The following is a 22,350-nucleotide window of genomic DNA, read 5'->3' on the forward strand; positions in this document are numbered from 1 at the left end:
TATGCATGTGTCCCTAGACATGCCATATATTAAGGATGGGGCTAGGACAAGATGACTTGCACTGAAAGCCAGGAGCCTAGCTATCAATGGCGCAGTGGCACCAAAGGCCAGAGGACCGAGGAGCGCACTGAAGCATAAGTATTGCTGTAATTCAATACCCAAACTACAGTCAGGGCTGCATTACCACCAGGCGTGGGCGTAAAATGCGTAATTCACTCTTGCATAATTATACAAAAATACAGCAAGATTATGAGGAATTATGTAAGGAGCGTAACCCAGCCTTTAGCGCTATTTTCTTCGCGCAAAATGTACCCTTCATGCAAAATGGTTCCAAGGACGCATTTAGCGCTAAGGAAAGACACAAAATACAACAGAACACAAACAGCAGCAGATGCTCACACTTGGTAACTTTGTTGTTCCTGTGCTCCTGCAGTAGGATTTTTATGCCAAATTACGCATAATTACACAAATGGACATAATCGCATAATTTTCAGTAATTTTGCATCAAAAGAGTAACACGGAATTACTAAATTTACTCTTGCGCAGTTAACATTTCTTCCAGGCCTAATTATAATGTCTTGCACGAGGGCTAGTGATGCCTACGCTAACCAACTGGGGAGAGCTGAGAAGTGGAGGTGCACTGTGCGAGGCTTCTACCCTGCATTTCAATCCTGGCTTTTACAGCCTAATTACAAATGAATAACATTGTATTGATCATACAAACAATGATCTTTGTATTAAAAAATGATGTTTGCTGACTATCCAATGATAGTGTCTATTGAGATGATTTAGAGTTATGTTTTTGTGCTCAATTTTGTGTGTGGTGGCAACAAAAATGTGGAGATATATGTGCAAACAGATTTTGCTCCTTCTTTTAATATGTTAATTAATTCACTGTTTATGTGTTTTTGGAAATAGTCAAGAAAGGATGCCGCAATTCCTGGCCAGGCGCAGGAAAACAAATAGACCAGCAGAGTCATGGAGACTGGCTCAGTGGTGACTGGTAGCCCCTAGCAGCCAATTGGTCCCTGTAACACTTGTACCAAGCCAATAAGAGGCCAGGAAGATGGGGCCTCTGTATCTGGCACTGCCTCAAGTACATGTTGTTCACCATCAGTGGTCTAAGCTGAAACTTTCGGCCAGGAATCAAGTCAATGAAGGAGCCATTTGGAGGCCACCAATGTACTGCATAGTGGATGACAGCCAGCAGGGCAGGGACCCAGTTAGAGGTGATGGAAGACATGAGAGGCCCCTTGTGACAGGACAGTGCCCAAGATGGCAGAAGAGCTACAGAAAGAAATTAAGATGAAATGAAAGACTGCATTGAGAGCGCCTTTGAAATCTGATTGCCAACTGCCAGGTGCGAGTTTAAAGTATTCAAGTGTTTTGATCTGCATGGAAATAATGTACCACTGGTTACTTTGATAGGAACACAGGGGTTATATGCGACATTACCATGCTGATTTAGCATATCGGTTTGGTAGGCTTCATTTTCTTACCAGGCAGGCAAAATAACACGAGCATATCCGCCATTTTGTGCTTGTTGACCAAGTATTTGTCTTAAATGTTCATACTTTCAAGGACTACGGATCACTTGGAGAGAGGAATGCATTTACTGTCTGTAAAGCTGAAACACATTTCTGTGCAGTGCTACAGTGTCGTTAAAATTAATACAAGTAAACCAACTCCTAGGCCATAAGTGTGTGTGAGTGGGGGTGAGGGAGGAGAGGGCCACTCACACTCTTGGGCACCATTGTTACTGCACATGCTGCACTAATGAGACCTCTGCCACTGACTTGTTGGTACGTTATACCATGCTTAACTGAACTCTAGGATTGGAGTTTGCCGTCAACCAGATTTATTTTTAGGTCTCGCCTGACCCAGTGCATGCGCTGGTCTGGCAAGACTTATTGAGAGGGCTCCAAAAAGTGCTACCAGGCCAGCCTAGAGCTACAGTGCATGTGCGCAGGCGCGCGCGCCTCACTTTCGCGGCCGCACGGCTGCTTTGATGTTTGATCGCGATGACGATCACTTTCAGTTTCTTCACGGCCACTTGGCATAGCCAATAGGTCTCGCTTTTGGGACCTTATAAGTATTTAGTTATGCAACTGTTGCATGGCTAAACACTTATAAGGTCCCAAAGGCGAGACCTATTGGCTATGCCAATGCTTGTTTATAAAGCTGCTGAGATGTTGTGCTTTTTAAAGCATTTACTAACTGCACAATGTGTATGAAATCAGTTCAATAATTACCTGTGCACAGCGGTCGAAGATTTGGGTTGGGGACTAAAACTAAGTGTTGCAAGGTAACACCAGGTGCCTTTAATATGTTTGCCGACTTCCATCTCAATACGAAGTTTGGTTTCAAGCCCGACTGGCTAAGATGAAGCAGATCATTTATTTCAAGATACTGAGAGAGCTGCTGATTTACAAATGTTTCCAGTACTCTCGAAAGGGCTGGCAGTAAGGATATTGGCCTATAGTTTGATTGTTCACTAGGGTCCGCCAAGGGTTGTTCTTTAACAGGGGCAGAATTTTTGCTTGCTTCCACGAGACCCGGACTATTGCTGTAGACACCGATGTTAACCAATGGGTTAATGGTGATTGCCCACAATGCTAGCGGTTTCGGAGGACAAGGATCAGATGGAGAATTTCCTCACAATGGTGCCTGACCCTAAAATGGAGTTCTCTGAAAGACGAAGAGGCACTGTTTTTTCCCCATTGACAACAAGCGCTGCAACGCTGGCATGTTAACACCTATATTACCACAGCGCATGCTTCAACTGGGAAGAGATTTAGAGTTTGCTAAATTTCGTTTCCTGGCAACAACTCTGCGCTGCTCTTTTCGAGATGAAGCCTGACCTTTAAATGGCGGCGGCGAACTCGAAAGGGGGAGCCAGGATCTGAATACAGTGTGGATGTGAAGGAAAGCCTGTGCATGTGTGATACCGCTGCTATCGTGGCCTATGTTTGATTTAGATACAATTTTTTTATGTATATTCATGTAAAAAAGACACTTTTTATGTTTCACTGTACACATACATAAGAACTGAAGAAGCCCTTCTTAAATTCAAATTATGTGGAAATTGATTTTAAAAAGTACTAATCAATTTGTCTAGAGGAGCGAGTTGTTTTCCTCATAGTACTTGTTGTTAGGGTTTTCTTATAAAATGGAATGCTTCTATAAAAAAGTGTGAGCATCCACAATCACTAGCAGGGAAATAAGGAATAGAGGTTATATTCCTCCTTTGTATTGTTTTGTTGTTTATAATTTCTTTAGATTTATTATTTTTTGTATGTATGTGTACAGTGAAACATAAAAAGTGTCTTTTTTACATGAATATACATTAAAAAACATTGTATCTAAATCAAACTTGTTTTCTATCAATAGTGTTGATCGATTTATGATTGAATCTAGAGAGTGTACCTCATTGTGAAGGAATAATTCAAGTGTTTCTTCCATATACTGTTGACACAGATCTATTCCAACGCATTATTTGTTTTTTTCATATGTTTCTTCACCCAGATGCGGTTGGATTATAGGGTGGCCTCCCTTCTTTTACATATCGTGGCCTATGTGCAGCGTTTCCTGCAGAGACCGACGTCAGCTACTTGGCAAACTTACTAAAGAATGGTGCCTGTCAACTTTAAGCCAATTGTAATGTATTGTAATTGCAATGTAACCTCAAAATGGCACCCGCCAGGGACATATCACCACAGAGAGACGATGACCCTGCATCCGGGTCCTGCCGTACCATCTGAAAAGAGGCTTAACAGAGAATCAGTACTCACAGTGGCAAATCCAGCCTAGAGTCACCGGGATCTACAGATTCCTATAATCAGCGCATCTCTTTTCCCCTTCTACAGTGAGTGCCTTTCTCTACCAGCCTGACTCCCTAAAATGGCCCCATAAGTATGCCCTTGTACAAAGCACTCCTACTCCCCTTGTTGGGGATGGATCCAGCATTTTTGCCCTGGAGTCTCAGAGACCCTTCTGAGAGAGTCCACAGTGACAAGGGAGTCACACATAGTAGAGGACTGGTATTGATCCCCTTACCCCTGGGAACCATCTCCTACCCTTGCCTGACGTCGGACACTGTTTTCATGCTGGGTTTTCTACCCTCTCCCCCACCTCTTCCCTCCTTCATTCCTCTGAGTGTGCCCATGACCAAAGCACTCCTCTCCCCTTGTTGGGGAGGGATCCAGCATCTATGCCCTGGAGTCTCAGTGACCTCGCTGAGAGAGTCCACCGCGACAAGGGATTCACACTTAATGGAGGACTGGGAATGATCCCTTTACCACGGGAACCGTCTCCCACCCAGCTGGACGTCAGACACAGTTATTTCCTCGTCTCCACGCTGTGTCTCCTACCCCCTCCCCCACCTCTTCCCTCCTTCATTCTTTGCCTACCTCCCCTATTCTTTTCCTCTCTCCCCTGAATGCCTCTCCTACTGCCTGCTTTGTTTATCCCTATGCCCAGTGCTTTAAAAGGGCTAAAATAAGTGCAGGTACTCATTAAAGTAGAGGTGTGGCAAGTGGGAGAGGTTATGGGTGGGGCCAAGGGCAAAATATTGTCATACATAAAGACTTCTGTACCAGTTGCAGCACATATTAAAACACATGAGAAATGTGTTTATGTCAAAAAAACATATTAACTCTGCGCACCTTATTGACAGTACAGGGTCTGTCTAGAAACCCTGTCCTGTTAATCACAGCGTGACACAATCCCTTTCACCCCCCTACAGTTTGGGGATATTCAAATGGGCGCTGCTGGAATCTTCACCAGCAACTCTGCAAAAGTCTTCTTCAGCCTAGTCAATTACAAGCTCCTCCGAAGCAGAGTGGCCTCTGCCCTGCACTGGAGAAGAAACTTAACCTGAGCCTGCGTGCCGTGGATCAGGGTACCGGTACTCTCCCTGGCTACAGAGAAGTGCCGGTACTGCCGGCAAAAAAAATCGGAAGTGCCGGTACTCAGTACCGGTGAGTACCTGCCCATTTAAAGCACTGCCTATGCCTCTGCTCCGCTTAATCTTCCTCCCCGTTACCTGTTTACATTACCCCCTTACCCTTCTTCACGTCATAAACCAACGGATGTAACTTGTAATTGATGTACCTTCTGTAACAACGTGTACCTTGTAACCTATGTAACTCTCCTAATGTAACGCACTCTGATACCTCTGGGTTTAGCCAGCGCTATATAAAACTCAAGTAAATAAAAAGTAAACAACACCAGAGGCGTAACGTTAGCCCCTGCAGCCCCTGCGGTTTGGGGGCACCCAAGCTCCAAGGAGCCCCCTCTGGCACGGTGCACAGGTGGCAGGCCCCTTGCTTCTAGCTCTGAACCGGGTCCCGAATGTGGCGGGCAATCTCCATGTACTTTGCAGGGTGGCCCCCTCAAGTTTCGTTAAGCCACTGGGTAAAACTGTGTCAATGCCACATTGATTAAAGCCCTGGATTCTTATTTATCAAGGTATTGCATGCTTGCACTTGTAGTATTGGTTCACATCAAATTATTATAATTGAGCTGGTCACACCTTTATGCAGTTGGACCATTAACTATCTGAGGTGTCTTACTGTCTTTATTTTCTGATCGTTTTCTGCGATTTGATTTGGCTCATGTCACGAGTGAAGCCATTTCAAATGATGCCTCTGTCATGTTAAATGTTATACAATGTCATTTATTGTAATATCATTACTTTGTTAGCCCTCGAAAGAGCCTACCTCTTTTTAATTATAGAACGTTGGTTAGTTAGTATGCATTGTTTGAAGTATTGAAATGAGAGAAAGGCAGGAATAAACTAGATTTAAAAAAATCTTTAACTGCTTCTGTTTTTTAGGGTTACTCATATTATTGTTTTATTCTGACGTTCTTCTCGTTGCGGTGGCAAAAACCTAATTCGTCAAACATTGGTCAATTGAAAACTGAGACATGCCAACTCAAAGGGGTGCCAACTTCCATTACTTATTCACGAGTTGGTAAACATTTAGACTGCAAATGGATGTATTTAGAGAAACTGTAACAGCAAGTGTCTTGTTGGACGTGTTCTGTTGATACTCTCACTTCTTTGCACCAGAATATACCTTGCGGTGAACACTTGATCCAAGAAAACGTCTTTTTCGGAGATGGTAATTTTAGTAGCATGACAACTCCAAGATGGCGGCAATATTTTAGTTCACCTTGTGCGGATCGACACAGTGTGTGACAGTAAGTAAACGGCGAGTGCCTATGACGACCCCTGAATTCCAGACTTCCAGGCAGCCATCTTGAAATATCACTTTCGTGTTCACTGTAATACGACTTCAATAAAAGAAGTCAAGATTACCCTGATTCTTTGAGTTGCGTATCAGAACTACCGCAGTGCTCTTGTATTGTTTCCCTAAACTTGCGATTTTAATTTTTCATTTTTTTTCTTTTATAAATATTTCTATTGGTTTTCTGAAACAAGTTGTGTGTGTATGATTAAAATATTAAACGATATGTTTTCTTGTTGAAAATCATGATAACACACTCCGGTGTTGTGTGTACATTCCTGAAGCGCATCCCTTGACCTTAGCAATGGGTGAAGCTCCTGGAGGTGTCCCTTGCGCGCGCAGGGCTGTTGGCTCAGTAGTGTGCGCCGCCTCCCTGATGACAGTAGACGCACAGCATGGCTGGATACCTGCGGCTCTGGAGCTCTTGTAGGGCGAGGGCTAGAGTGGGGCTCCGTGCCCTCGCCGCCTGCCCTGTTCCACCACCCCTGGCCTTCCCGCGCAGGGCATGGGGGCTCCCTGTCCCCGGAGGCCGGGGACCCTTCCAGACCCAGCGAAGGCACCTGCAGACCTCCTGGGCTCACCTCAGCTCGCTGGCCGGAGGGGACGGAGGGTCTGAGAGCAGCGGAGGGGAGGAAGGGGGTGAAGCCGACACCCCGCCGGTCATGACTGCCCTCGCCCCGCTTATGATCCCGGAGGTCTTCCCCAATTTGCCGCTCATCGCCGTCACCAGGAATCCGGTGTTCCCCCGGTTCATCAAGATCATCGAGGTGAGGTGGGGTACCTAATGGAGATGGGGGCGGGTACTTCAGGCTGGATGACAAGGGGTTCAGAAGATGTGCCCTGAGGTGGGGGTGATCTTGTTAGGCTGGATCCCAAGGAGCTCTAGATGTGCTGAGGTGGGCGACGTGCAGGTAAGAACTCCTTACTTTTGAGTAGGGATGTGCTAAGGTCAGTGCATTAAATGCACTCAGCTGCACTTCTTTACTTTGAAAAGGAGAATGCCAGCACTACTCAGAATTGTGCAATAGTTTTATTGAGCACCGCTGCTCCTCACAGCAAACAGGCACCCTAACATAGTGAGTACTTGCACTTTTATAATTCCATCAATGGATTTCAGTCACTGGCAGTTGCAAAACTATATGCATGCTGATATATGGAGGGCTCATGGGGTTAGAAGCTTAGTGCATAGTTCTCAAATTCTTACCTTCCAGTGAGGTCCGAGATTAACATTTAAAATCCTATCAACATTAATTGATGGCATTTAAAGATGTTGCAAAGAAATTCCCTTGCTCAAGCAATTGTGTCACGAACAGGACTTAAACAGATAACACAATCATTTTGACTGCATCATTCGTTTGATGTTTAAAGCTTTTAGTTTATCAATCTAAGTATATGGAGTATTCCACAAAGAGAAGGACGATGCTTTGTTATACCCAATTAATATTGCAATTAGCCAATTCTGTTTTGAAATAATGCAAAACAGAATTGGCTACTTGCAGTATTAATTGGACATAACAAATCTACAAGTAGGTAAAATCACATTCCATTCCTACCTAGATATCTTTTCCTGAGACGACTCTGTCCCTTTTCAGGCACAAGTGAAAAAAGAACCATCTACCTGGATATCTTTTCCTGAGACGACTCTGCCCCTTTTCAGGCATAAGTAAAAAAAAAAAAAAAGAACTATTTACCTGGTGTGTAGTTTTGTAAATGTGCAGAAATTCTCTTAATGCAGACTTGCTATCGTGGGCTGTAAGAAATTAGTCTTTTATTCCTCCCTGTTAAGCTGATTGCATCCACATTCCGTAGAGGCCTGCGTTCCCTATTGTTAGTCTAGTGCGGTGAGTGATACACCATCATGAATATTTTGTGATCACAACCCAACTATCCATCAGGCATAGTGTTGATACTGTAAATATGTTGTTATCCTCAGAGCCAGCGAGGCGACTTGTTTGGCATTCTCCTTAACAGGTGATATATTGAATACAATTATATCCTGCACTTAGTCATTGGACATGTTTAGGGTTCTTGAACCCAAGAAAGAACCAGATAGAGTTGCTGATGTGTATATGAAGGAAAGGCTGGTCTGAGCCTGAGAAGGCCTCACTGTATGTCATACCAAGATGGCGATCCTGATCCCTGTTTGTGGGCATAGTGGACAGCACCTGTACACGTGTTCATCTAATAATTTTTGGTCCTCCGTTGCATCCCAAAAGAGTGGGCTATGATGTTTGGAAGCTGAAATGTGAGCCTACACCAGAAACTAAAGTATTGACTGCTTGTACAAGGACATGAAAGAAGTGGCATATAGACAAAGGGTAGGGGATGCATTCAGGAAGTGTCAAAGCTTTTGTCTCTGTTCCTCGGTTTCCCCAGTCTCTGTTCCACAGTTTCCCCAGCACTAAAAGCAATTAAACAATAGTGTCTAACACTCGGGTGGCAAGCAAGTTATTCCTCAAACACAAAATGCAGGATTTCTGCAAGCGAGGAAAGTGGCCACACACGACATTGTAACAAAAGTAAGAGTCAGGCTTTGGTGTAGGGACAGTGAAACGAGCAGGTGCCCAGTAGAGGTGATTCTGGGAAAAAAGGAACTCTAGCTCTTAATAAACATTATTGAGTCTCTGCTTATGTATGTGGGAACCTACACCACAAGGAGTATCTTGCACAATTAAAGCTATAGAAACAAGTAATATGAAATAATATACATTCAAACAATAAGATAGATAGATATAGCCAGTAACCTTATTCAAACAATACTTGTAACACAGATTATTGTGGTGTCACGCAAGCTAATCCAAAAGTCTACCTTGGCCTGTAGGCCACTATTGAAAGAATGCGAGATTGCTTCATGCAATTTGTTTTACAAAAAGAAAACAGCTTTTTTTCAGTGCAGCATTTACATTGGCGCTGCAGGGATGACCTTACAGATCTGTGTGCAGCATCTTGCACAATCTCTGCCCACGTAATTCTGGGCTGTGGTGGAGAGACAGACCTGTTTTAACTGGGTGTTTCTGACTCTTTTCAAGGGCACTGCCCTGCTGTCACCCCTGCTTAATCAATTCGAAGTAGGACATTTTATAGCTAGCAGACGTCTTACATTAGTGGTGAGGAAATCAAGGTCATTGTGTGGGCCGGCATGACATATGCGAAAAATATATTATGGGAAACATATTTTGTGACACTGCATGACAAAACTGACCTTGTTTAATAATAGAATGAACAAGCAGTTTGAAAACGTTAAAAAAACAAGCTGGCATCCTTAAGTGTCGAAATCTTCTTCTTTTTTCAGGACCTTTTTTAAATTCTTTTATCTGTTAATATATTTTTAAATTAGACAGTTCTGTGTATAGTTTTATGCTGACGCTATTGTTCGCTATTGTTGTCACTGGAGTCCTTAGTGTACACATGGCCTCTATACTGATGATGAGGTGGTGGTCCGTTTGCATGTAATATATGGATGTAGTTGATTAAGTGCAAAATAATCCTGACTTTGTGTCAAGCTTGTAAGGTGGGGGTTCCAGTGATTTCACCTCTGACAAATGGGAAGTGGACTACTGAATATGTCAGCCAGTTTACTGTAAGCATCAGTTACCTTTTGTATCTGACTGTGCTTGGTGCTAGTCAACGGTTAGTGTGTGTTGGTGTTGTGTGTGTGTGTGTGTGTGTGTGTATATATAACTAGGATATTTGGAAAGCACCCAAAACCTTCTCAGCCTTTGATGAGTTGGATGCTTAATTGCATAAAATAATACACTTATTTTAATAAAAGCATTTTCTAAAGATCTGATAAAAGCCATATAGTTGTTGACTGGTCTTAGTCCCAAAGGATGTTGATTCAGAAAAGTTTACATTACTTTTAATTTGAAAAGTTCATGAAGCCCAAAGTTATATTATTTGTTAAGCTAATTTCCGGAAGCACATAGGCTTCCAAGAGCTTTGTCTTCCTAGTTTTCTGAACCTATCTAGTTTCTAGAATGGCAACACGGTTTGAAGAAGCTTTGCAGACTGCTGTATTCTCATGGTCAAGGATTGCTTCTTCAGACTCCTTTCACGCTCGTATAACAAACAGCACCTCCTTTTAGTCCGATTTTTACGAAAGTCCTGTTCTTGCTGGGATTCAGTTGTTCGTGTCGTTTTGATGCATCCCAAAGCGTCTCTTGGAGTGTACTAGGAAGACGGAGCCAATCTACCTTATCCACAAAACTCACTTTAGATAAATGTGGGTGTGTTTTAGAAAAACAGGGAGACAAACATTGTCATGTTTTTACTGCAGTTATTAGTTGACTCCTTGGGGCATAAAGCTCTTTCTAAGCCCAACTAAAATTGCACAAGTCATACATAAATACCATTATCAAAAAAATCAAGCCGCTGTGTCTGATTTACAAAACTAGAAATATGTTTACCTCAGTCCGTAAAGAGGAAAATTGACCAGACCAATGGAGAAACCCTCAGTTAATTTAGAACAGACACTAGAATAACTTCGTTGTAAAGACTCCACATTCAATTAGTAAAAAAAAGAAAAACGCCAAAAATTACTTGCAAAAGAGGATAAATCCCAGATGCAGTTCCCAAATAGCTCCTTTAAACCTTCTGCTCTAATTCCCCACCAGGTTTTGGATCCATGTCTCCTACCCTAGAAATCGGAATATATATATCGATATGTGACAGTATTAATATAATGTTGATCTATTTTGATGCCAACACATGAATTGAAATGTAACTAATTTTTAGTTCTGTTTACACTTCTGAGATTAAAAAATGTTTCATGAGTAACGTATTTAAACACACACATGAGAATGTATGCTAAGTTTTAGAAAGCACTACAAATGACTAACGTGAAGTTGTATACATGTAGAAATGATAGAACAGGACTTGTAAAATGGACTCTGTTGAATGCTTGGCAGGAGAGCACCAAATCTATGATGCATTACACAAAAGGACTATGTAACGGAATCAAAAAATGTTGCTAGGCGAAAAGATTGGCAAATTTATATCCTCAGTTCTTATATTGTTTGAGGTTCAAAAACCAACAAAAGAAAAAAAAAACACTGTTTGATAAGTGATGCCGATAATTGATAAATGAGTCGTGGTGGAGCTGACCTTGGCTACAGGGAGTCTGAAACTAACATGGTCAATGTTTTACATTAAATACAACGCTTTATACATGATGATGGTGAGTGACAATAATACGCACTACCCCAAACATACATTATATTCTGAGATAGGATGAGCATAGGCCACCCAAATGGTAGCCATCTTCAATAACTCTTGGCTCCAAGAAGAGTGTAGATAAACGGGCAAAATTAAATTTTGTAATTGAGAATCACTGCTGTTAATACACAGGTTTGATTGATGTAAATGGTAAAACATGCTCTATATTGACTGGGGAGTGTTCCTGTATGTTTTGGATGTTGTGTTGCATTCACCTGTCTGAACACAAGTTGCTTTTCCTTTTTGATTTAAAATGTAAGATCTACAAACTTATGGCAATGGTGCATGATCTGTCCAGTCTCTATTTTGTGTCAAGGGGCACATATTGAAAGTAGAATAGAGAAACAAATATTAACACAAAAACACAGTTTGGAGGATATTCACTGGCTACCCCTAGCAGCGAAGATAAAAGTAATGATCTACTGTCTTGCATGCAAAACCTTCCACAATGGCAGATCGTGCTCTCTTGTCAATATCTTGAACATTCCTGGGTGCTAAACTCTTTTACGAAGCAAATTTCAAACCAATCTTTTTCTGGTTCTTCAGCTTACTCCTGGAACCCTCTTCCTCCACATTTAAGATCATTATTAAACATTCTTTCTGTAAAAGTGTGAAGACTCCCCTTTTCAAGACTATCCTTGGTGACTTGGACTTAAATACAAACCCTTGCTATTAGGTACTTGTTGTTTTCAAGGACTACTGTCTGTAAACATGACACTCGCAACTATTCTCCTTTCTCACCAAATTCACTGTTGAATCAAAAGTTGTCTACTCTTTTTTTTCCTTTTGTCCCTCCTCACAATACCCAACCTTGCCTCATACCCAGCATTCGTATAGTCGTTTCACTCTTGAACAGGTCAGTGTTAGGTTTACACTTCATTGAAGTGATGTTTATTCAGATAGGTTGTGCTGTGCCTCGCTTGTCTTAAAAATGTTCTATTACTGGTTGGTGCACAGTACTATATAAAACAATCTTAATAAATAATGCCAGAAGCATGCAGTGTTGAGTATGTCTGGAGTGAGGTGTTGCTTAAAGAAGTTGCCATCTTCTTTGTTTTGAGGCTTCTGGAGAAGTCTTTCCTCTAGAGAAGAACCTATGTGCAGGTGAATTTGGGTCTTAGTATATGCTGTCCTTGATCAGCAGTTTTTTGTGATACAGGAGATTAATATATATTGCAAATAATATTCAGCCTTTTCATTCGGGTAGAGTTAAGTTTGAGCCACACAAGTTGATTTCTTGTCCTGAAAATGGGTGCCCGATGCTTCGCCTCCCATATGTAGCTTTTAAAGAAAGAGAGAGATCATGTGATATTGCTTTAAAAAAACACCAAAACTACATCTCTTTCACTCCCTTTCAAATTGGTTAAATGTGGATGTTGCTCTGAAAGATCTGACGAATCACAGTGTCACTATCTTGTTTGGGTCTAGGAAATGCTATATTTTGTGTGTTTTAAGTCCACAACCTGAATGATTGCCTCTTTAGACAGCTCGAGGAGTTTTGTCACTTTTAATGATGGGCAGCATGGTACATTCAGGAGTACAAAGAGCAGGGTATTACTGGCGATTGCATCATGTTTGCTAGCAGTGAATCACTGCTCAAGGATGCGATGTACTGCCCTTGCTTTCCCCAAGCTTGTGTACGAAGAGTTTTGTCTCCTTCAGTGCTGGACCCATTGAAGAATCACAGATGTGGTTTTAAATGTAATTTCAAACAAACTCCAAATGCTTTTGTCTCAGTTTACAGTTCAGTGCATTCATTAAGAGTGATTGCCAGCTCCCTTGGTGAATGTGTGAATTGATGCTATGGTAGTACATTTTACAGTTTGGAAGTTAGGGGTGGAATACACTCATTTTGTTTGATCCCGGGGCAGAAGTATCTAATTATATGATGAAATTGGGGACATGTGGCCTAGTAACTGCTATGTTGCTAATACTACTATCTGGAGAGCTCAGTTATATTCCGAACTATGGCTCTTGACAAAGAATATCATTTGATTTTGGGCACATCAGTTTATTTTGTGATGAGCATTCTGTACTTCTATTTAAAAAAAAATCTACTATACACTGTTTGGTTCAATTTTAGCCAGTTTTGCATGTCACCAGTGTACCTTTCACATCCTGCCTCGCCTTCTGTTATCTGGTTGCGGCTAAAGTGGACACCTCGCTGTGATCCGAAGTTCAAATCCTCTTGTTTGAAACTCTGCCCCTGCAGAATCAAATTAAGATCTTTTTGGCATTTAAAATTATAATGTAAGATGTTAAAAATCCATTGAATGAGAATGGCCCTGAAATAGAGACGCTTAAATGACAATATGCCATCATTGCAATGAAACGCTGTGCAACTTATCACCTCAGCTATTTTCCTCCAGATTTGCCCACTGCAATAACGGTTCCATTTAAAGCACGCAACTACTCCTTGAAGCTGTGTTGGCGCTGTTTTAAGTACCTGAAACGGAAAGACTCACTCGGATGTGTTATGGTCCAGAGTTGCATTATTATTATTTACTCGTGATTTTGTTTTTTCTGTGTTTGCATCATTAAAAAAAGAGATTAGTGTTTTAAATATTTTGAATATTTTTTTAGGTAAAAAATAAGAAGCTGGTTGAGCTGCTGCGACGGAAGGTTCGTCTTGCGCAGCCGTATGCTGGTGTTTTCCTCAAGAAGGATGACAAGTAAGTGGTTTTGAAGCTGCACATCCTTTGAATGCTTTCAGGTGAGTTCCCATTCTTGAAGTGCTTGAGTAGATTCTAAGAGTTATGCTCATCCATATCAATGCTTTCCACGAATTATATGTCTGATTTTCGGGTGCACATTACTACTCTTTCCAGGCTTTCGGGGTTGTGCAAATATGTAGTATTGTTTCATCTAATTCCAGAAAAATTATGATAAATTACACTAAATTTGGTTTACCGCTATCTGAAGAGGATATTTCAGTCAAATGACATAAAAAAAACCTATGCAAGTTTCCAGCAGGCCACTAGCTCGAGCATGTAATCTCTCAAGCAAGACGTTTTCTGTGTGAACCAATCTCCCACTGTAGAAAATTTCACAATGCACATAAGATTTAAGGGCATTCTGCAAAATTGAAGTTCCACGAAATTTTCTAAATTCACCAGTATAATTAATGTTTTGCCAAGGGCTACTCCACCTCCCTGTTTTTTGCTCTACTGTTTCCCCATAAATAACTTTATTACCGCTTTAGCCTGGCTCTCCAACATTCACTGCCTCATCTTAGTGCAAGGAGTAGGATTGCAACCTCAGTAACAAACTGTTCTTCATGGTTTTGGTACCGGTGAATCTCATCTTGCATACTTTCAAGTATATTGTTCCTCTTTAATGAGCCGACTCTTCTTGCTAATTTTGACCTTAGGAGGACATGTGTGAGGACATTTTATTATTAAAAAATAACTTGTAGGAGGCCCTCACCTTAAGCTTTGGCTCCTTTTGCTGTTTTTTTTTTACAGATACACACTGTACAGAGCTTTGAGGGTTAATCCATAAACATGTTTCCACCATTGGAGCTTGACCAAAAAGATGGTTTAGGTGTTAGGTGTAGCCATAGTCTCGGTCACCCAAGCATTTCAGGTTTTTTAAATTTCTTTTACAGCAATGAATCGGATGTGGTGGAAAACCTGAATGACATCTACCGAACGGGGACATTTGTTCAGATTCACGAGATGCAGGATCTCGGAGACAAGCTTCGCATGATTGTCATGGGACATCGGAGGTAACTTGTGGGTTTGTGCTGAAGTTAGAGGGAGTGGTGACCGGAAGAGGAGGCGCTCTAATGGAGCTATGTCACAAGAAATATAGGTTCGTTTTCTGTAGCTGCACTCATGAGCATCTTTTGGAGCACTATAAATGGTGTAAAATGTCAAGTTGCTAGTTACTAGCGTGGCATAAAAATCAACATTTGTCATGCATGAAAGCCAAGTAGCACCCTTACTCAAACTTGAAGAATTACATTTCTGAGCAGCATCTTGACTTCCCCCTATGATTAAAATGTACGTTTTATTTAATCCTACCCCCAGCAAAAGAGAGAAGGTACACAAGAGTACCAGAGTTTTAATTCGGAGCGTGCACCACGAGGGCCCATAGTGTGAATATCCTCATTCATCCATAATCGGCTCGCAAGCACTCATTCGGTAGCGCTTCTAAGGGCGCAGTGTGAGAGTCAAGTTGATCATGACAGTTTTCACGAAAGTCCTCGTTTGCTAGTATACCATGAATGGATGTGTTTGTGTACACTTCAAGACCCACGGGCAGCTATATTTAAATTGATTTTGAGATGAGATGAAAGTTCCTTTCATCTAGACCTACTCGGCTGATTCATTAAGCAATTAAGAAGGGTTTTGTCTCCTTGGACAGGATTAGTGTCAATAAGGAGCTAGAGGTTGAACCAGAAGTGTCTGAAGATGAGAACAAAAACAAGGTGCGAAGGAAGACCAAGCGATCCAGGAAAGAGCCAGAAGACAACCAAGGAGCCACGGAGCAAGAGGTGGAGTTAGTAGTTGAACCCGCTTCGGACTCCCCTCGGGAAATTCTTATGGTCGAAGTTGAAAATGTGGTACATGAGGATTTTCAGGTCAACGAAGAAGTTAAGGTCAGTTGCAAGAACCAAAACTATCTTTTGAGTTGTTTTCTATGTTTATTTAGAAGTTACACCGTTGAAAAATGAATACTAGCTACACAAATGTTATTTCTTACTATAAATGAGCAACATTGCTGAAGATCAGACCATGTGCTGGGGATACGAGGCATATAAGCTACGATCCAAAAATAGCCAGCCTGTGATTTTGTTGTTCAGAGGTTTTATCGGCACAGGGAGGACGGGCTTACATATTGGGCCAAAGTCTGGCAGACAAGCTTTTATTTGAATTATAGGAATCATGCAGTATGTATGTCTTTGAAATATTTCCAGCTTAGATGAATAGTTCTATCTGCAGTGCACCAAAAATATAATTGTGTCTATAGTTGAGAATCCATAAATTCTTAATGTAGATGAAGGCACCTAATAGGAAAAAGTGTGGTGTCTGATTAAAGGAAAGCAATAAAATAATGATTGCTAGCCAAGCCTTATGAAAATTCCTTACCTTGCTGCTATTGATGCTTCACAGGCACTTACGGCTGAGATTGTCAAGACAATCCGAGACATAATTGCTTTAAACCCGCTGTACAGGTAAGTGATGTAAACAATTACAGATACATTTATCAATTTCAGTTTATTGGTCGTTATAAGTGCTGTAATTGAGGCTGGTGTCGCCCACCCTGAAGCAGGAATTGATCTGTAGACGATAGACGGCTGTGATGTTGTCCGCCCTTTCATATCTTTGAAAGCAAATGTGTGATTGTAAGGCTGGAGAAACCTCAGCAGAGGGTTGTCTAGTAAGTGTGGGATCAAGGAGACCAACATTAGCAGGTTTAGTCACATATTCATCTTCTTAACTAAAACTGAGCTACAGAATACGGCTGTCATTGTGCCGCAGAATAGTCCTTGTGGCGGAAAATAAGCATACCTTGCTTAGCATATTTGGGGTTGGGTTCAAGAAGAGACTGTCAAACCTGGTCCACACAAGTGAAAACAGCCAGCCCTTATTTGCACCTTATTCCTGGGCTTGAGTTTGAAGTTCCACTGTGGTCATTCTGCTCATTTTGTTACCTTCCAGGGAGTCTGTGCTGCAAATGATGCAAGCAGGCCAGAGGGTGGTGGATAACCCTATCTATCTGAGTGATATGGGAGCAGCGTTAACTGGTGCAGAGTCCCAAGAGTTGCAGGAGGTGCTGGAAGAGACAAATGTAAGTAGACCAAGCTTGATTTAAATCTAGTGTATCAGTGGCTATTACTGGGGAACTCCCAACATGTCTCAGCTTGTATTAGTATCTGGTTAGTGTAATTTTATATTGGAAGATGGTGGTATTGTGTGTTGTTGGTATTTCACAAAGCGTATGAGCTATTATATTTGGACCGTGTGTGTTATACTGGTGTGTATGCAGTTATCACCCATATACATACAATACAAAGGAGGGTAGCATACAGATAGTATGTAATATGCAGATAAAGTTTAGAAATTCATTTACAAACAATGGCTCACAGAAACCTAAATATTAGTTCACAACTGTTATTGATCTGTTGATGTCGATCAAATGTACAGACCAGAAACCATACTCAATGTTGGAATAACTTGCCTCTTCATCTACGCCTAATTCAGTCAGATCTCGAGTTCCACAAATCCCTTAAAACCTGGTTATTTAGCCAAATCGACTAGACTTACTTCCTCTGCTCTCTGTCTGCTATTGCGCCGGGACACCCCGTTGGGGGTAGCTATGCGCTTAATAAAATTCCTTTATTATTATTATTATAATATGAAAATTAATTGATCTCCAATATTTACTTGTCTGTGTAGAAGCCAAACAGCCACCACCTTTACTGTCCAGATGGATAGAATCTTCTCAAGATGGAGACATGTTTAGTATTTTGACACACTTATTTTGGAGCAGTAGGCCCTTAATAATCGATTAAATTTAGAACAGAACAATATATATCCAATTATTCGATAGGTCTGTTTTTTAGGCAGTATTGAAGGCGTGCCCATGATAGAGGGATGTCTAGATCCTATTTGGATAGTTGAAAACAATGTGTGTATGAGGCCCATAAAACAGTCTAGTGGATATCTGGGAGATTTAGTATTTGAGCATTGTAAAAGCGAATATCTCAAAGTAAGTTACAAAACTCAGGAAGTTACTTTATCTTTTATCATGTATGTAGGTTGGCCATCACGTCTGTTTGGCTCTGTTATGACAAAAAAATATGAGACAAATGTATTTACCTACATTTTTTACATAGTAATATTGGTGTGCTAACCAACTTTGTATAGCTTTTGATATGTACATTTTAGAAATGTTGTTCATATTTTTCCAATCAGATCATGACTCGAGGCTGTAAATCTGAGGAATGTTGAGGACACCCAAAGTGCAACTCTTTACCTTCATTTAGTAGCTTATTATTGGTGTTGGTTTTGCTTGATGCTCACATATGCGCGCCGATGAAAGATGACTGAATCCGCTGTAGGTAACGTCTTTACAGGGATTTCTGGAGCTAGAGGAAGGTGGGAGCGCTTAGGAGAGGCTGCAACGTTGATTGTGACTGGATTATTGGCACAGCAAATTTTGCTTGTTGTTGAACATGTGATTTTTCACGATTGTCTGGATTGTTTTCTTGGTAGGAACTTTGAAATGAACTTTTGTGAAAGTGCCCTAGTTAAGGCATCGCTACAATAGTCTTGACAGTTATCAGTCAATATCAAGCGATTATCAGGTCATTAGTAGTTCGGGGGGGGGGGGTGGTGTAGGAAGGAAGCAGAGTTATATTTGGAGGATATTAACATGCAATACTTGCTGTAAGAGGAAGTATTTCACAGGAAGTCACCATTTGGTTGTCAGTGGAAAAATATCTGATTATACAACATTTTCAAGTGTATTCTCATTAGAATTGAAGAGGATGACATGGTGAATAGGACACAGGTTAAGATTATCGAAATGTATATTCCAGGGAAAATATATTTTGCCTGAATTTAGGGTTGTCTCTAAATATCAAATTTAAGGTAGAACTGGTCTAATGTCGTCTATAGTCCCCAAGAGTTTGTTGACTGCTAAGTAGCTCTCTCTAACCACCAGGAATAGTTATCTGGCCTGTAAGAGCTATATTGTTTATGAAGGAGTCTAATTGTATTTCTAGTGTGAATAGTGTACTTGGGCATGTGGCCCTATTAGTAAATGGCAATGAAAAAGGTAAAGTGGGACAGAATGGAAAGCATAATTTTTTGGAACGAGGAGGTCGAGAGGTAGTAAGGGTCATGTGGGAAGTGCTACGTCCTGTGCAATGTCGATATTCCATGCGTTCATGTGTAAAGACCTTTCCCAAAAGTTTATAAACCACATTGTGAAAATTAGTCTGCTTAATGTTGACAGTCGTGTAGATGCTGTAATGCTCTGTGTTTTTGGTGAAAGTTTGTCTCCAACATAATCTCACAGACGTGTATGGTCAGGCATATTAGTGAGGGTGTGCATTACACGTACACATGTTTCTGAGGTACACAGCATGAACGTCTCCAAATAATTTGCAATTGGTGATCCATTGTATGTCTAGGAGGCCTGGATCCTGGCCTCATATTTAGAAGAACCACACATCGTGCAAACGACATTTTTTGTTGTAAAATGTCTAATAAAATAATATCCTTAACCTCTTTTAATGGATTCTGTTACAAGAGATCTGAATGGATCCAGGCTGTTAAGTATTAAAAGTGTTGGGTCAGTAGGCGGCCAGTGGGACCTGGTTGAACTAAAAGGCGGCTCCTCCGGAGCTGAAGTTACTCCTTGCGGCGCTGGAGATGCACCTGAATAATAAACTGACTCTACATCGTTGAATGTAATACGAGAACGTGCATTCCAGGGAGGGGTAACATGATTGCTTCGTATGGAGTAGCCACTATCCTGGGATCTCAAAAACCTGGTGCAACTTTGTGCAGTAAGGGGGGGGGAACCTCAGGCGGCCGGAGTTGGCTCTAGCCCACTTCCCCACGTCACCGTTGACTAGTTACTAGGGCGATAGGCACTCTGCTATTTGGGGATGTGGGCAGTTTCAAACCTACGTGGCAGGGTAGCAGGGAGGGGGGGTGGAACAGGAGAGAACGGAAGGTTACAGGTTTTAAAACGTTTCTTTGTTGGTTGTGGGGGGGGGAGGAAAGGGGGGTGGTTCCGTGGTGGTCATGCAATTTACAGTATTTAGAGAGTGGGTTGTGTCACAGGCGTTGTGGGTTGTTCAGAGAAGTCCACTGTCGTAATTGGTATGCATTGGGATAAAAGTCTGAAACTCACGAGTTGTAACGTCAATGGGTTGGGTGACAAAATAAAAAGGAGTATAGTGCTATAACAACTTAAGAGACACATGCCGGATGCAGCACTGCTCCAGGAGACACACCTAATTGGAAACTCCTGTAAAGCACTTAATAGATGGGGTTACACAATGGTGGCACACGCCGGTTTCACATCAGGGTCCCGAGGGGTAGGTATCCTTCTCAGGCGCACCCTTCCCTTCAGTATACAGCACACTTGGGCTGACCCACTAGGACACCTTGTGGCGGTCTCGGGGAGATGGGAGGGACGCACACTCACACTAGTGGCAGTTTACATCCCACCAGGTCTCCAAACGCAATCCTATAAGGATCTTGGTACGCTTTTGCTCTCCCTGCGGGAGGGGCACCTTGTGATTGTGGGAGATTTTAATTCGGTCGCCTCCGGATTGATGTACAGACACCCACCGCGAGATGTCGGTGCGGGGCAACAATGGCTCCCCAATTTTCTTGAGGCGTTTGGCCTCACTGACCTTTGGAGGCGGCGCCACCCCAATCTGCAGGAATACACGTTTTTCTCGGGATCACACCTAACCCTCTCGAGGATTGACTACGTTCTTGTGCCCCTTCAAGATGACGTAACCACGCGGGAAATTAAGCACCTAGCGCGGAGTATCTCAGATCACTCCCCTATATGGGTCCACCTTACCATAGGAGAGAAGAGGGTGGGCTGTGTCGTGCCGATAAATCCCTGGTACCTAAATGACAACAATACCAAAACCACTCTTGTACGAGCCATTGACCAATACTTCTTAGACAACGAAGGTACAGTGGACTCCCTCACCACTCTGTGGGAAGCGTTGAAAACGGTTCTAAGGGGGCACGCCCTCTCAGCTATAGCGGGAGTGCGCAAAGAAAAAGGAAAGCAACTGGTTAAGATTGAGCGCGACCTCCTCCATCTTGAGGAGAGGGCGGGAAACGGTGCGGACCAAGCCATATCTCACCAAATGCAAATAAAAGCGGCCGAATACAAAGCAATTGCAACTGACGCTGCGAAAGCCCTCGCGAGAGACGGACGGCTATACGACCAGGGTGACAAAGCGGGTAAAATGATAGCCTGGTTGGATAAAAAAGAGAGGGCGCAAAGAGCAGTATAGGAGCTGAAAAGCAGTACAGGGGAGTTCTCACTGAGCCACACGACATAGCCAGAGAGTTTGCGGCGCATTTCGAGCGGGTGTACCAGAGGGGTTCGGAACTCTCTGAAGAAGACTCTTCTAACTTATTATCAGATATCCGTCTGCCTGTCCTCTCTGACCCTGATCGGGAAGCGTTGGAGAACGCGCTCACAAACGACGAATTGGCCCAGGCGATAAGAGACCTCCGCCCGGGCAAAGGCGCTGGGCCCCAATGGCCTACCCATTGAACTCTACAAGCTTAAACCAGACAGAGTGGCGCCCTACCTTAAAAGTATGTATGATGACAGAAGGAAAATGAGGCAACTGCCAAGAGACCAACGTATCGCCACGCTGGTGACCATTCCTAAGGAAGGGAAGCCGAAAGACGACTGCGCTTCGTATAGACAGATTTCCCTGTTAAACTCAGAACCCAAGATACTCGCCAAGCTCTTGGCCAATAGACTTCGGCCAATAATAGCTAAGCTGGTATATCCGGACCAATCGGGCTTTATGCCGCATCGAAATACGGTCTTTAACCTACGGCGTCTCCATGGAGTGCTGGGGCGCTGCTCCAGTGTCCAGGAAGATGTGATAGTGGTCTCATTGGACGCAACTATGGCGTTCGACACCTTGGAATGGGCATACCTCATGGCGGTTCTCAAAAAGATGGGCTTCGGCCCTAATTTTGTAGGGTGGGTGCAGCTTCTATATGTGGAACCCTTGGCCCAAGTGGCAGTTAACAATAAAATCTTGGACGTGTTCACACTCGGAAGGGGGACAAGACAGGGGTGTCCACTCGCCACTTCTATTCGCACTCTCCCTAGAACCACTTGCAGCCTGGATACGAAGGGATACTTCTAT

At 42.4% G+C, this 22,350-nt stretch overlaps 1 protein-coding gene across 1 annotated transcript in view; it reads left to right on the plus strand.

Moving 5' to 3' along the window:
- The first annotated feature begins 6,567 nt into the window (after positions 1-6,567).
- LONP1 (lon peptidase 1, mitochondrial) overlaps positions 6,568-22,350 on the plus strand; it is a 38,696-nt gene continuing 22,913 nt past the window's right edge. The window contains exons 1-6 of the mRNA XM_085640003.1: positions 6,568-7,018; positions 14,049-14,137; positions 15,073-15,192; positions 15,834-16,068; positions 16,583-16,644; positions 17,132-17,261. Of these exons, the coding sequence (XP_085496129.1) occupies positions 6,647-7,018; positions 14,049-14,137; positions 15,073-15,192; positions 15,834-16,068; positions 16,583-16,644; positions 17,132-17,261 (1,008 nt within the window). The 5' untranslated portion in view covers positions 6,568-6,646. The remainder of the gene's footprint in view (positions 7,019-14,048; positions 14,138-15,072; positions 15,193-15,833; positions 16,069-16,582; positions 16,645-17,131; positions 17,262-22,350) is intronic.

The sequence above is a fragment of the Triturus cristatus genome, chromosome 12 (assembly GCF_964204655.1).
Source record: "Triturus cristatus chromosome 12, aTriCri1.1, whole genome shotgun sequence".
Classification (NCBI taxonomy): domain Eukaryota; kingdom Metazoa; phylum Chordata; class Amphibia; order Caudata; family Salamandridae; genus Triturus; species Triturus cristatus.